A 15,227-nucleotide genomic window follows, 5' to 3' on the forward strand; every position below is an offset into this window, starting at 1 on the left:
ATCCCACTTATATTGCTGGATGAAATCCTTCTTGATTCAGAAAGTTGAATAGGCATAATATTTTGTGAACGAAGACATGTACAAAACAATTGTGCATAGGTACAGAAGAATAGAACATTGAATTTGAAATGTAAAATTCTTTTACATATATGGAAATCTTTTGGACATGGAAGTAAAAACTTACTTTATAATAGAAGAATTGTATAAAATTCATCACAAAAGAATTTTAAAATGGCTTGTAGGGGCCTCCAAGGACAATTGGTTAGTGTGCTAGCACAGACTCCGAAACCTTTCACCAATGCAGTTGCTGTGAGTGCAAGTCAAGCTCATGAATGCTGGTTTCCTCTCCGGTTATATGTGGGAGGCTTGCGACCTGCAGATTGTCCTGATTTTATCATGGTTTCCTCCCACATAAGGCTTGTTGCCGCCGTATAAGTAAAATATTCTGGAGTTAGTCAAACACCAATCAAATAAGTAAGGCAGAACAGGTTAACATCGTTATGTCTGCCATCAGACCCAGATTTTACTTTCAAGAACCAGCATGTAGGCTAAGGGAACAGGACAGAAGGTGTGTGGCATCAGTTTTCTGTGGGGTTTCTTTTGTTGTTTTTTGTTTTGTTTTTGAAAAAAAAATGACATCTTTATGCAAGTACATGTAATTATGTTTAATTATATTTTTACTGGTGCAAGTTGCTTATACTGTACATGTATGGTTTGCTTGTTGAAATGTGTCTACATGTACAGCCTGTTCGTTTGCATCTAGTTTGCCACTCGTCACATTACTGTTGACTTATCGCTTTGTTGTGTACATTCCCGTGTACATTAGATCCTGAAGTGGTTATGTTGTTGTAGTACAGTTTTGCACCATTGACCATTTGTGGTCACCTTCCAGCCTAATACGTCTGTCAGTGTTTGACCTCTCTTACTGGGCACTGTCATCTGCTTAATCACAACACATAAATCCCTCTTGCATACACTTAAAAAAACAGGGTTGGCTGAACAGAAGTACTTTGCTGGTCTGAAACTGTCTATATGTACATATACAAGCCAGTTAGCATGCTGTGCTCAACTAAACAGGAAGTAAAACGAGCCAGAGTATAAGGAGTTGTTGTTAACAGCGACTGCCGCCACACACTACTGCCCAGCCTTTATTCTAGAAGGAGGGGAAAAGGCTCTTCACTCTTGCATGCACAATAGCATTATTACTTGTCTCAGAATGTGTCTGCAGAACACAAAAAGTGGTATCCTGGTGCCCATGCATTTTGCTGGGCGTAAGCAGAAACTCTTTGTTCCTGTTACTATGTTTGATTTCTAATGCTGCTACACAGTAGGCCATGAATAATCTTCTGGATTGTGTGCAAATACAGAAATGAAAATTATTGGTTATTGCAGCCTTGAACCTGACTAAACTGAAGTATGTCATCTTTTGTTGCATTACCGTTTTGTGCTGATTTCTCTTCTGTCTTTTATGGCGCATAACCAATATCTGTATGTACATGTATGTGCAAGCACACGTACATGTTAAGAGGATGAAAACCTGGACCTTGTCTCACAAAACTTTTCGTAACTGCTTTGGCAACACATGTTAAATTCATAACCTGCCATGGTAGTTACTTTTTTAACGAGCCAACAATTAGTCCATAAATGCTTTGTGTAATAGTTCCCTGACGTGCTAATATTTGACACATCATCGTAAATGACATAACCATTAGATGTGAAGTGCTGCAAATGATTCAGACGATTGAGATAAGTCACTTGTGTTATGTCGCTTTATCTTTCGTATCTTTGGGAGTATAAATTATTCAACATAATTGTCTGTGTAATTTCTAGTGGCATGAGTGCAAATGGGTTGGCAGATCTTTATAGTATGGCAAAACGGGAGGACAAATATGAAAACGAGGCAACAGTATGTTTTGAACTATATTGTTACTTGCATGTAATGAAAGTTGGTAGAGTTGTAAGAAACTTAAATGCTCAGTTCTAGACTCTATTCAGTAGATTTGCGTGTACATAAAGTTAAACAGCTGTGTTAATGTGCACAGGGTTGCCATAATCTGAGAAAATGCCTAAATAGTCTTGAATTGTCAGGAAAAGTCATGAATTTTGTTTCTGATACTCATCATGTATATTTGTGTGTTCTATTCAAAAATAGTACATGATACCCCACCTTTTTCCTAGCAATATGAAGAATCATCTGCACTATACCTCATTTCATTTCTGTGTCAGAATTTTTTGATTTACAGAATGCATTTGAGGGACATATCCAGCTAATGCCAGTAATGCAGACTTTTTGCATGTGTATTTTAGGCTGGCAGATTCTCTAGCTAATGCTTGTGTAACACACAATATATTGTGTGATTTGCAAAATACCCAGTTTATGCTCGTAACACAGGCGTAGTTTTTTGTACAAGAGGAAGTCCCCTCATCTTATGTACGTAGAATCCCCATGTAAATGCTTAAATGCAAATGTAGGCTTCTGCAGAAAAGGGAAGTTCTCTTTTACCTTTGGAAAATCACTAGCTTATGCTTGTAACTGAGACAGAGTCCTTTGTTGTTTGTGGTACAGAGAAAGATGCAGTTCGTCTGGTTTTGGTGGTTTTAATTATTTCTTGGTAATCTTATTGTTATTGCATATAAAAGGAAGTTGTATGTTTTCTGATACACTCTGTTATTATAACTAATAATATTATTTATTGGGAAAATAAATATAACGTCCAACAAATATTGGTAAAGGTATAAATTTTTTGTAGGATTTGAAGAAAAATCAATCTGCACCTATTCAGTATTCTAGACTCCTTAAACATTAGCCTTAGGATAGTGAAATCAAATTTTCAACGAGACACATACATGTAAAGTACATGTACTCTTTGTGCTCGGGAAGAAAATTTTACATTATTGAAAAGGAGACTAAATGCACAATGTATGTAATGGAAATGTGAGTGGATTGAGTGGCTAAAGTGAAAGCTGTGGCATTTGTGCTATAGAAATAATAACTTTAACACTCAAAGCTGGTTATCATAAGTCACGGTCTGATTGGGTCTGGAAAAGATATTGTTGTTTTGAAATATCTGGCATCCCTGTGTGTAAATACCTGTAGGTGGTGATAAATGTGAAAGCGACTTGTGTTTTGTTCACTCACATTAAAGCGTTCATCACATTCAGACTTTTTTCTGTCAAGTTCTAAATAGGGCTGTGAAGGAATCTGGCTTTGGCTTCCAGAGCATCAAGACAGTATGTATAACTTTGTTCAGGGCTCCTCATGAAATTTGCTTTAATTACATACTGGCAAGTGATTGTCTAGACAAGTATTACAGATGTACCACACCCATAATGTATGCTAGATGATTGCTTCAGCTTCTGATGGAAACCGCACTGTTCCTGGTGTGTGTTAACGTGTGTTTAGTGGTATCGCTGTAGGTTAACAGTGGGAGGTTGTCTGGCAGATTGTCATCTCACATGTACATGTACTGCAACTATAATTTGCTTGTCTGTCCACAAAATTAGGGTAATACACATAAATGATGAGCTGGATCACACCTTTATAAATTCTGTCAACCATTTTGTGGGCATATTAACCTTGCTTTTTTGTTCAAATTATTGTGCTCATATTGCGGCAGTTAGAGCCAGGGGAAATAGCATTTTGACCAGTTGTTACATCCTTGAAAAGGTGAACAATCAGGGATTTTGTCAGACATGAGATTCACTTTGAGGTTACATTTGTATTCAGAACTACAGTTGAGAAAACAAGTTTGCTTTTTTGTTTTCATGTTTTTGGTTTTCACATTTGATTGTCAGTTGTCTGTGGGATTTTTATAAGCCATCCGTATTCCTGTGCACGCTATATCTTGAATTGTTTACCATGGAGAGTTTTAATTTTTGGTGGATACATAGATACACAGATAACGATGTGTCTTGTCTCACATTTGTTCATTTCCGTGGTTGTCATGGTGACGACAAAGCCATTTTCCTTATATATACAATATAAATAGATATGATTTCGTGTCTGGACTATAGCTCCAACTGTTTTTTTTCGTAGAGTTTTAATTTGTGGTTGACATTTTCATACACAGTTGACAGTGTGTTGTGACTGACATATATTCATTTCCGCAGTTGTGATGATTTCCAGATTGCCAGTTTCTCTATATGTACTATAACAGATAGATATGATTTCGTGTCCAGGCTATAATTCCAAGAGTTCACCATGGAGAGTTTTAATTTTTGGTAGATACTTAGATATGCAGATGACGTTGCAACCCACAATTGTCCATTTTCACTCTTGTCCTGGTAACCACATAGCCATTTTCCTTATATTTACTATATAAATAGATATGATTTTGTGTTCGGGCTATAAATTCAACTGTTTTCCGCATAGAGTTTTCATTTTTGGTGGATACATTTTGTCCATTTGCGTGGTTATCATTGATACCACATACCTATCATCAACATCCATGAAGATGCCCCTCATCAGTTTTACTCACCACAGTGCTGCTAGTATTCTGTTATACATTTCAAACAAATGCTTTTTGTTGGGGCTTATGTCATGTTCATCTGAACTCTTGTTCATTTTTGACGTGAAAGTTTACAAGTGCTTAGGTGGAACATCCTGTAGTTTACGGAGTGTCCTGCCTTGTGTCTTTGGCATGACTCATTTATAAATGTGTTTTTAATAAGATAGCATAATAGGATAGCAGTTATTGTGATATGAATGTAATTGCATTTAAGGCCATACTGTAGCTTGATGGAAAGAAACAAGCAAGCCAGCTACCCAGCAATACATCATTTTTCATGGAACAGTCTTCACCTGTTGACTTCTCCCTTACCATATAGCGTCCAATCCTCCATAGATGAGCAGTGGCATGTAATGAGTACTACCATGACTTTGTTTAGTCAGCCAGGAAAAAAAAAAATTGTTCTCTTCTTATGGGCTATTTGGAAGGCAGATAGTGTATCATTATTATAGTTTAGCCTGTGAAGTGGAATATCTGTGGTTTGCCTTGTAAGGTAATAGTTGGTTTAGGGGAAATTGCTTGGCACAGCTGTACTTTCATATTTGTAGACCTTCTGGTTGTCCTGCATCATTTCCCACAGCTGTTCATGATATTGCTTAGGCACATATTGGTTTCCATTTTCTTTTGAGCAGAAGTAGTGTTCCTTCCAGGCGCTGTCTGTGGTACAGTTCATTCAAGGCTTAAATGCATAGTTGATTAGTACTATACATGTACATGTATTTGTGGTTATTGGACTATAGTTTATATGATGGGATTTCTTGTGTATATTTGCTTTCATGGTTTTCTTACATCTGTGCATTCTGTTAGAAGTTTAGAACTTTGAGTTAAATTTATATGTATTTTAAATATTTGCAGTCCTGAGGCAGTGTCCATCAGCATTTTTCGGAAGTATGCCACTGAGTTATTAACTGGTAAAGTTCTGTTATGTTTGAAAAATGAAGCGTGCCTGGCGGGCTAATTTAAGTTTTCTCTTAGCCTATTAATTTCCCTGAAAGAGATACAGGTGTCTGAGGTGGTTAGCATGCCAGCCCAGCGCAATGACCCAGGGGCATCTCAACAATGGGGCTGAAAGTTCACGCTGTCTGCCTTTCCCGCCGTCCATGGGGAGGCCTGCAGCAACCTGTGGATTTTTAGGGGTTTCCCCCAGGATCTGCTCGGTTTAGTCGCTGTTATTAATTGTTATATGCAGTTTCAGCATGTGTATATTTGTGTTCAAATTGTATGTGCTGTCTACCGCTCAATCACAAGGCTATATGCAATACACTTGACCTTGAGTTACACATGTACTTTTACCTCTGAATAGAGTTTAATGTAGCTGTGATTCAGGATGGTTCTCCCAGCAAACCACTGTTATCATGGAAATGTCACACTGGTATTCCAACATGGCACCTTCACAATGGCCCAGTGGGCCATCCCCACAACGCTGAGATGTGTGAACTCATGAATTTTAATGTCGAGTACAACAGACCATTGGTTTGTTCATAGAAACTTCGCACTGTATATCCATTGGTGTCTCTGGTAGAGACTGTAAGTGTTGGTTAAATGGCTGTAGTATGCCCAAAGCAAACACACCAAATCCTCTTTTCAGACTAAGGCTGGTGCCAATCTGACAAAAGTGACCGATAAATAAGTATTCTTAAGCCAGAACTTATTGTTTTCTGCATTGTAGGCTGCCTTGGAAGAACATAATCCCACTGCAGGCTGTGGTTAGACTTAACTACTACCCACTTGACTCCCCCACAGCTCTCTGCATTTGTCAGACTTGATTGCATGCTGCCAGAATTAATGTGAAATATGGGAAAAATTGACGCTGATGGGGAATCAGTCTGCTAATCCCCATAGAAATGTCTATATGAATGTATTTTTGGCAAGGCTTAATTGACCATATAAAATAAATCAAACCTCAGGAAAATAGAAATGAATGTATGAATCAATACTGGCATTGCTTTTTTCAAACTCTGTGTGTGTGTGTCATTTTTCATTTTCATTATAAAATGTATTAACCCATTTAAACTTATTTTTGGTGACCTTTGGTATTTCGGTAAGAACATTCGTGAAGTGATTAGGAATATTACTGAAAGATTCAGATGACTCATTCAGTGGTAGCTTAGTGTTACAGTGTCCCCTTAAAACAGCTTGTACCAAAAATCAAATGTTCACAAAGCAGATGGAATCAAACGAAATGTAAGATTTCCTCCATGTGTTTCCAACCTAAAATGGTTTTCTGCTTCAAGAAACCAGTTGTATAGAAATTTTATCTGCCTCTGTCGCCACCTGTGACACACTTTGTTTTGGTAATCACTCCCCTACCTCAGGAACTCTTTGTTATAATATTTTTTATGCTGTATGTGGCATACACCTGGAGGATTTATTTCTTGAAGATAATACTGACATCAGAGGTCAAGGTCACTCATGAACTCAGTCCTGTCAGGTAAACCACTGTACCAAATTGAATGGAAAATTCTGTAAATATTGTGTAACGTCAGGCAGAAGAGGTGTTGGTGAAAAAGTTGTATTTCATTGCAACCATTCCAATGAAATAATCAAGTGAGAATTCAGGAAAGCAGTCAAGATTATTGGGATTCTTAGAATTACCACATGTTGTATTTAAAAGAATTGTTTTCACCAAATGCTTGTGGTGTTGAGTATCTCTTACATAGATGAATTGCTTCATTACAAAGGGAAACAACTTTGATATGGATTCAGATGTCTGCGTTTATTGACTTGCTGATGTACTGGCTAAGTTGGATAATCCGGGTAATCAGCTGAAGTTGTGCACGTTTTTATGGCTTTGTTTGTGTTTTCAGGTGTTCCTTGTCAGAAAGATAACAGACGATGATGCTGGCACACTGTATGCAATGAAAGTACTGAAGAAAGCCACATTAAAAGGTATGAAGAAACAAAGAAGAACTGAATGCAAAGAATTGTTTATGCATTCGGCAACACATCATTGTCATGAGATATGTAACTGGCCAGAACCACATCATGTAGATGTATACATGAACATTTGCATGCATTTATAATGGTCCTGTTATGAGCAACATAAGTGCTGTTTGCCCATACTAATGATGTGATAATCTCCCTATTTAGAAGCTGTAGTTTGCCATCTCTCCTCCTGCATTTAGAACCACTGTGATATGCCAGTTCTAATACTGAGTATGCTTAGTATCCATTTATCTTAAGACCAGTGGCTGATTTGTTATAGCCATTCCTGATTTCAGTCTCTTCTGGTCTGCCATACAATTCTTCTCTCAAGCCACTGTAATTGCAGCCCTTACCTATCCAGTGCATAAGGCCTCATCCTGTGAGGACTTGGCCATTACCTGTAATGTGTATGGACATGCAATCTGAGCTGGATAGGCTGTTATCTTCCTGTTTAACAGCTGTTCTGTTATGCATGAGCTGGAATATGGTAGAAATTCTGATTGCTGCACGTCCCTGGCTGACATTCGTCGTAAATATTTGCTCATTCATAGATGTATATATAGGTCTTGTTGAGCGCGTTTTTCATTCTCTCTAGCCAGCCAGCACATACATCAGATGTGTCTCTTCTGTAGAGATACATGTACACGTCAATGGTAGTTATGGTTAACATAGCATTTCACAATTGAAATGGCTCAAAACAGGCCACATTCAGAATACAATTTCTTAAAAAAAAACTATGTCCATCTAGTCCAGTACTGTTAAATTGAGTCAAAATTCTCCAGCTGAAGACAGTATGACATTAACTATAGTCAGTGACCTTTGACTCTACAGCAGCCTCTTGTACTGGCTCCCTAATGACCATGCCTCTGAACCTCACACAGGATCCAGCTCATCCGTTTTCTCACATCTCTTGTTTTTACAATTCTCAAGTGTTACTTGAATCTTGGCTGATACATGTACCTAGAGAAGTGTAGTTATTTAACATTGAGTTTTTGCCCCCATTTTATCCGCCTTCTGACATGACTAGCATAGTACATGTGCCTTTGTATCACAGAAACATGGTAGATTACAGCACCAAACCCAAGTCAAATGAATAAACTGGCTTTTGTACGTCTTAAATGTGGATAGCATTCAGCCTCAAGCGGTTCTAGCATCTAGGATGTCAAGTCCAGCTCTTGCTAGGTTACTCTACAGGCATGTGATCTGCAGGCAGCTTGCCAGCGGTTATGGGTTTCCCTTGAGCTTGTCATGGTTTCCTCACGCTATAATGCTGGCCGGCATTATGTATGCGTAATACTCTTGAATATGATGTAAAACTCCATCAAATAAATAAACTAATACATCTAGGTAGTCAGATATGGATTTGTTTGGTCTCCCTGCATAGTTTATACTTTTGTATATACATGTATGTGGAGAAGTTTTACAAGTTTTTAATTTTCACTCCATGGGTGGTAATAGGACTAATGTGGATCTTTCCTCCAGGGTGATAATGAATATCAACTCTGAACCATTCTCTCATTCCCATTCTCTCATCTTGTTTCTTGTCTAAATCCCCATTTGTGAAAAGCTTGTCTCTTCTTCGCTGTCTCTGCATATAGCAGATTGAAAAAGCAGTGTCAAATAAAGAGCCTGTTCTTGAGTTACATTATCATGACAACAGAGGAACTTCCTTTTGTAACATGACGTTGTCAGTTTATGGAACTACGGGCTGTAATGAGTTTGGCTTGACATGGGCTGGTATATACGCACAAGTACATACATGTAGATGGCAGTTATGAAAAGCCATGGTTAAGATGGAAATGGTGTGCGAGGACATTGAAATACATGCATCTCCAAGTGTCTGCCTTTCCGTCCGTATGTCACTTGAACAAGATATCTTGAACGGTTTTGAACAATCAAGTTCATTCTGACATGTATGTGTACGCAGTGGCCAGAGGTCTGTCTTTACTCAATCTAAATGTACAGACATGTATTCCAGTATGGTTGCTGTCTGTCATCTTTGACCTCCTGACCATCACATCTTCTCTTCAAGGGGTTAGCATACACTGAAGACAACAATTTACCTCACAAACACAACAGCAGGGAAGGGAGAGGAGCGGCTTCATTTAGCTATTACACCAGCTGGGAATGTATTAAATTGCAAATATAAAGAATTTCTTTTCACATCAAGAAGTGGGTCATAACTGATCGGTTGTCCCAACTGTTGAGCTAATAACAGGTTTAAGCAAAGTGTTGAAGTAAATAAACTATAATTGTATTTCACATAAGGTTAGCAGTTTTCAAGGTACACATTTTGCTTGATTCTAATTGATTCATCCAATTGATTAATTGGGGCACTTCAAAGCTTTTCATGAAGTTTGAATAATTTCTTACCAGAAGAACTATAGTCTTGGCATCAAAAATGTCATTTTATATTGTTTGTGCTTGAGAGAGTGCATTTTTACGTATCAAACTTTATTTGAAATACAATATATCAAATAAAACATTTTTGTATTCATATGTAGCTTTTTGCAGGTGCTTCCACCATCAAACATAATCCATTTTTTAATCATTCTGATGTGTTCTTTATTCTAGTCCTATGTGGCAGTCTTCCAGAAACCTGTAGATGGTTGTAGGTTTCCCCAGGGCTCTGCTTGGTTTCCTCCCACCATAATTTACACCGCTGTCGTAAAAGTGAAATGTTCCTGAGCATTGTGTAAAACACCAATTAAATAAGTAAATAAATATGTGTTCTTAAGTTCCAGCTGTGATTAATTTGTAGAAGTATAACTGCAGTTAGTAATTTGTGTGTGTGTTTCTCCTTGCAGTGCGAGACCGACAAAGAACAAAAATGGAGCGTGATATATTAGCAGACGTCAACCACCCGTTTATAGTAAAACTTCACTATGGTAAGTGATATGTCATTGGCAATAAGCTTAATTGTTGTGGCTCTCTCTGGGGGGCCATATCGACAGTAATCCGAGAAGTTAGGAGTTCAAATCTGATTAGAGACAGTTTGTATTGTATTACACCTGTGGGAATGTCCAGTAAATGTGCAGGGTCGTTGGGGACTTCCTGTAGGTACTGCAGACACACATAGTGAAATGCACACTATTTCTTACACGGCCCAAGGCCTGCCTAGCAGTCCTAGGCTACCTCAGTTTAGACAAACTAGCCCTTGACCTCAATGGTTTGCATGTTGGATCAAGTTCAGTTTTTGCTGGTTGTGTTGCATTTTTACATGTGCGTTTATTTGACGGTTGTCAAGTTCCTGGCTAAATGCTATGGTTTCAAGCATGTTTTAGCTCCTCTATCCCCTTCCCACTTCCCCCCTTTGCAACTTCCAACTGGTGGCACAGAAGCTATGGGTTCAGTCTCACCTTTGGACTGGGAAGTTCTCGATCCTCCTCTTTCGTTGTTCATGCAACCTTGGAGACATTCCTGAACAGTTGATGATACTTTACTTATTAAGCTGTTTGCTCAGTCTTCAACACTTTTTATTAATTGATTTTTTAATAACTTTTTTTTGAGAACCTCATTTCGTGGTGCTATAACCTGGATAACTTTTGAAAAGAGATTTGTGTTAAGACTCTGCCCTTAATTTAACAGGCCATAAAATGATGTCACACCCATGTAGTGGTGCTTTGTCCTCAATTTCCACCTGGAACTGAACCATTACTCTTATGGCATAGGAAGCTGATTTCACTATATTTCTTCAGTTTTTCAAATTTTGACAAATATGAAGTTCAGTGTCAAATGAAGTACCGACTAAAGATTTTATCCTAGTGAGATATTTCCTCCTGCCTTTCAGAGGACCAAGCACTGCTCCTTGTATTTTACTATGAAGTTAAGAATTTTGATCAATGTCTTCATGGCTCATTAGACCTTAACTTCAAAACATAATGTGATCGGTGTGGTGAACATTTGGCTAGTTTCTGTGGGCACCTCCTCATTGTAAGAGAAATATTGTTTACACCGTTACTTGTACACATACGTGTATAGGTGTGTAACTTCTATCAAGGTGGACATATGTCTGAGAAGTCTGAACAAGTGGATGATAATTAGGGCGATGATATAAAATAAGGTTTTGGTATAGATTGTTCTTGTTGGTTGGGGGGGATGCGGGGGTTGATATGGGTCTGGTATGACTGGGGTGGTGGAGAAGTGCCAGAGGGATAACCTTAATGTTAAGGTCTTTCTCCTTAATGATGTCCATCACAGAGAGTAGATGGATTGGGTCTCACCCCTGGGCTAATGGGAGTGGAGGGGGGGGGGGGCAGTCGTTGCTGAGATGATGCTATTAAGTTTTGTCATATTTGTAGACAGAGGTCTCTCTCAATCCCCCACCCCCAACCCCCAACCACACACACACACATGTGAACTTTTGTAAAGGTATTTATTGATCAAGAGGTAGAGAAGTATTTGCGTGAGAAGTATGTTTTTACAAGGGCTTCACATTGCCATACACTATTAACAGCTGTACTGTAGCTGGTGAGCTGGACTAGCCTTGCATAAAAACTGTACTCAGGGGGCTAGCTATCTGTAACCCCTCTACTCTGTTTGTCTTGGAGTCTTGCATAGATTTCCCACAAGTCTTCTTAACGATTATTTGGTGTTCAGTTACGCCACTGAAAGCCTTTCTATTGCAGAACTCTTCCTCTAATTATTAATAAATGTCGTCCTCGGAATCTGGTTCATTTATCCCTATTCCCTAGATAGCTCACTAAACATTACAAATCCTGAGATCAGATGAAAAGCTTTTTTGCTGAAATGACTTCCAACATAGTGGCAAAGCAGAGAAAAGATTAGACAAATGCTTGCAGTCCTTTCAAACTAATGTTTTGATATAGGCCGAAGCAGCTCGTATCTCAAAGACACATAGGACTTCAGCTGAATGTATGACGAAGGTATATGACTGAAAAATTGCTAAGTACGACGTTAAACCCCAAGCTTTCATTCATTTTTGCTGAATGTGGAAATTTATTATGGCATGCTCTCAGTTTCTCTACATGTGTCTTGTATACCACATACTGCCTGTCAAGGCAAAGGTTACATATCTTTTATGTTTTGGACTCTTGGAAAGGATTTGGACAGAGCGAATATGTTATCATTCCCCTTTGCTATCATGGTGCTTTCATTATACATGTACCTTATCATGAAGTTTGGTATGCTGTGAAAGATATATTGTAAATTGAGGTTGTTTTATATTTTAAATTCATACATTTTTGTTATGGAAAATTTTAATGATGGTCATTAAAGTCCCAGTCCAGCAAAATTACATGTCATCAAAAAGTAAAAGCTTGGTAAATTGTTTTTAGTGTGAGTAGATGGAAAAGTTGATTTTCTCTAAATTTAATGGGTTTTTTTTTGTGTTTTGGGAGGATTTGCCCCAAAGCCTGTTTGCGTTCGGTGATTTCCGTGGCTGAGTACTTTATGACATCACAAGTAGGCATACGAGTTCTTTAGCCATATAGTTAACGGTGGAGACCAGCAATAGACATGCAAAAAAAAAAAAAAAAAAACTACACCAAAAAGCAGATTTTTGAAGTTGAGCATGATGGTTTGTACGGCTGTTCTGCATCACACAAGGATGGTGTGAGCCCACACACATAGCCCGAAGACAAGGGAAAGGCTTGAATGAAGTCAGTCCCATTCAAGGTTCATTGGGATATGCCAGCACAATAGAAGACCTACTATTGCGGTCAATTTAATTTAGAGAATGAATAATGTCAATGTCAAAGGTCACTGTATATCCAGTATGGTGGACGGGAGAGTAGACAATGTGCGGGCGAGCAGGTAGACAAGACTTTCCGAAACTAACGGTGTTACAGTATTATTCATTACTGTTGAATATAACCGCTATAGAAATTGGCATGCTGCAACGATCTTCTTCTCAAGAACCGCTGAACCTGTTGTTTTGAAATTTGACATGCAGCTAGACCGTTACGAATTACAAAAAGTTTGCAAAAAATGTCAAATTCCGGTCAAAACTTTGGAAGCTCGCCATTAGTAGACGTTCTAACTTCACAAAAAGTTTATAAAGTTCAATTTTCTCAATGTATTCTGGTATAGTTTGAGCTACTAATTCCGAATCTGCTTTTATTTTTTGCATATCTCTAACTTTTTGAGATGTAAGCAAAGACGAAAATAAATTACATAATTTCAGTGACCTGTCACTCAAGAACTGTGGGAGCTAGAAATGTGCAACTTGCACTTAAGTGTAGCCCAAGACATGTTCTTTTGGGGTGTGCCAACGGATTTGAGCTACGATCAATAGTTATCTCGCTACAAGCGTTTAATTGACAAGGCCATTTTTTGTTTGGAAAAAGACGGTAATCCTATTGCTTTATGATGGAGTTAGATGGGAAAGACTGGGTTTGTAGTATTTGACCTGATGTTTTCCACTCCACTGTGTGTGATATCCCAAAACGGTTGTACGATGGCATACAGCTATGTTGTTCTGTATTTGATGGCTTAGAATGATAACTACAACACCAGTGACGTGGACCTGTAAAAGTTAGCTTTGCTTTTCGCACACCTTGTGTTCTTTAGTGTATGCCAACCATGCCAGGGTGACTGAGAGATATCGACACGTGCCATGGTCCAGGTGTTCGCTTTCTGATAACGACCGAGCTATCAGTAAAGCAGTCAGTCTGTGTACAGCAGGTGGTGAATTGAGACGTGGAAGTATAATCTTGCTGTTATACGGGCCGTGTTGTATTATTGGGTTGGGAAAACGTCCTCGATCCGATCCGGGATCCCGGCCTAGGATCTACTGTTTCACCAACTTTGTGAGCAGGAGATCTCCAACACCGTTCAACATACAAGTCCCAAATTTTGCTCATATCATCTGTCAGATATTCTCTAGGTATAATTTCTCCAATTTTTATCTAGGTCATGTGGTTCGGCCGCCATATTGAATTTTGTGTGAAACCTTTAAAAATCTTCTCAAGAACCACTGAACTGATTGTTCTGAAATTGGATATGCAGCTAGACCGTTGGTAGTTACAAAAATCGTTGACTTCCTGTCAGAACTTTGGAAGCTCGCCATTGGTCAAAGTTGTGATGTTATTTCAAGCTGCTGATTTTGAATCTGCTTTTATTTTTTGTATATCTCTGTAACTTTTTGAGGTATAGTAAAAAAACTAGACTAGTTAGGTAATTTCAATGACCTGTAACTCGAGTACTATGGAAGCTAGAAATGAGCAACTTGCACCAAATTGTAGCCCAAAACATGCTCTTTCTGGAATATGCCAACGGATTTGAGCTACGATCAACAGTTTTCTCACTAGAAGTGTTTAAATGACAATTTCTAAACAATTTTTATTTAGAAAAAGATGGGATTCCTATTGCTTTAACCTGGAGTTCGATGGGAACTAGACTGGGTTTATAGTATTTCACGTGATGTTTTCGGCTCCACTGTCTGTGATTTCCCGAAACAGTTGTACGATGACAATTGGTTATGCTGTCCTGTATTAACAGGAAACAGCAAACGACGTGAACCTCTAAAAGTTAGCTTTGTTTTGCGCAGACCTTGTCTTCTTGACTATACGCTCATCACGCCACGGTGATTGACCGATGTCGACATGTGCCATGGTCCAGGTGTTGGCTTGCTGACAACGGCCGAGCTATTAAAAGAGCAGTCAGTCTGTGCATGGCAGGTCATGGATTGAGACGTGGAAGTATAAACTTGCTGTTATATGGGCCGTGTATTATTGAGTCAGGAAAACATCTTCGATCCGACCTGGGATCCCGGCCTGTTCGCAGATCCATTGTAGTTAAATACTGTATTTCTCTTCAAGTAGGCCTTAAAAT

General features: G+C 38.6%; 1 protein-coding gene across 2 annotated transcripts in view; it reads left to right on the forward strand.

Moving 5' to 3' along the window:
- The window catches only part of LOC135482189 (ribosomal protein S6 kinase alpha-3-like), a 73,422-nt gene that overhangs the window by 27,678 nt on the left and 30,517 nt on the right, over nt 1-15,227 (forward strand). For both annotated transcript variants that reach the window (XM_064762058.1, XM_064762059.1), the window contains exons 4-5: nt 7,316-7,397; nt 10,241-10,321. In XM_064762058.1, the coding sequence (XP_064618128.1) occupies nt 7,316-7,397; nt 10,241-10,321 (163 nt within the window). The remainder of the gene's footprint in view (nt 1-7,315; nt 7,398-10,240; nt 10,322-15,227) is intronic.

The sequence above is a fragment of the Liolophura sinensis genome, chromosome 1 (assembly GCF_032854445.1).
Source record: "Liolophura sinensis isolate JHLJ2023 chromosome 1, CUHK_Ljap_v2, whole genome shotgun sequence".
In the NCBI taxonomy this organism is placed as follows: Eukaryota; Metazoa; Mollusca; class Polyplacophora; order Chitonida; family Chitonidae; genus Liolophura; species Liolophura sinensis.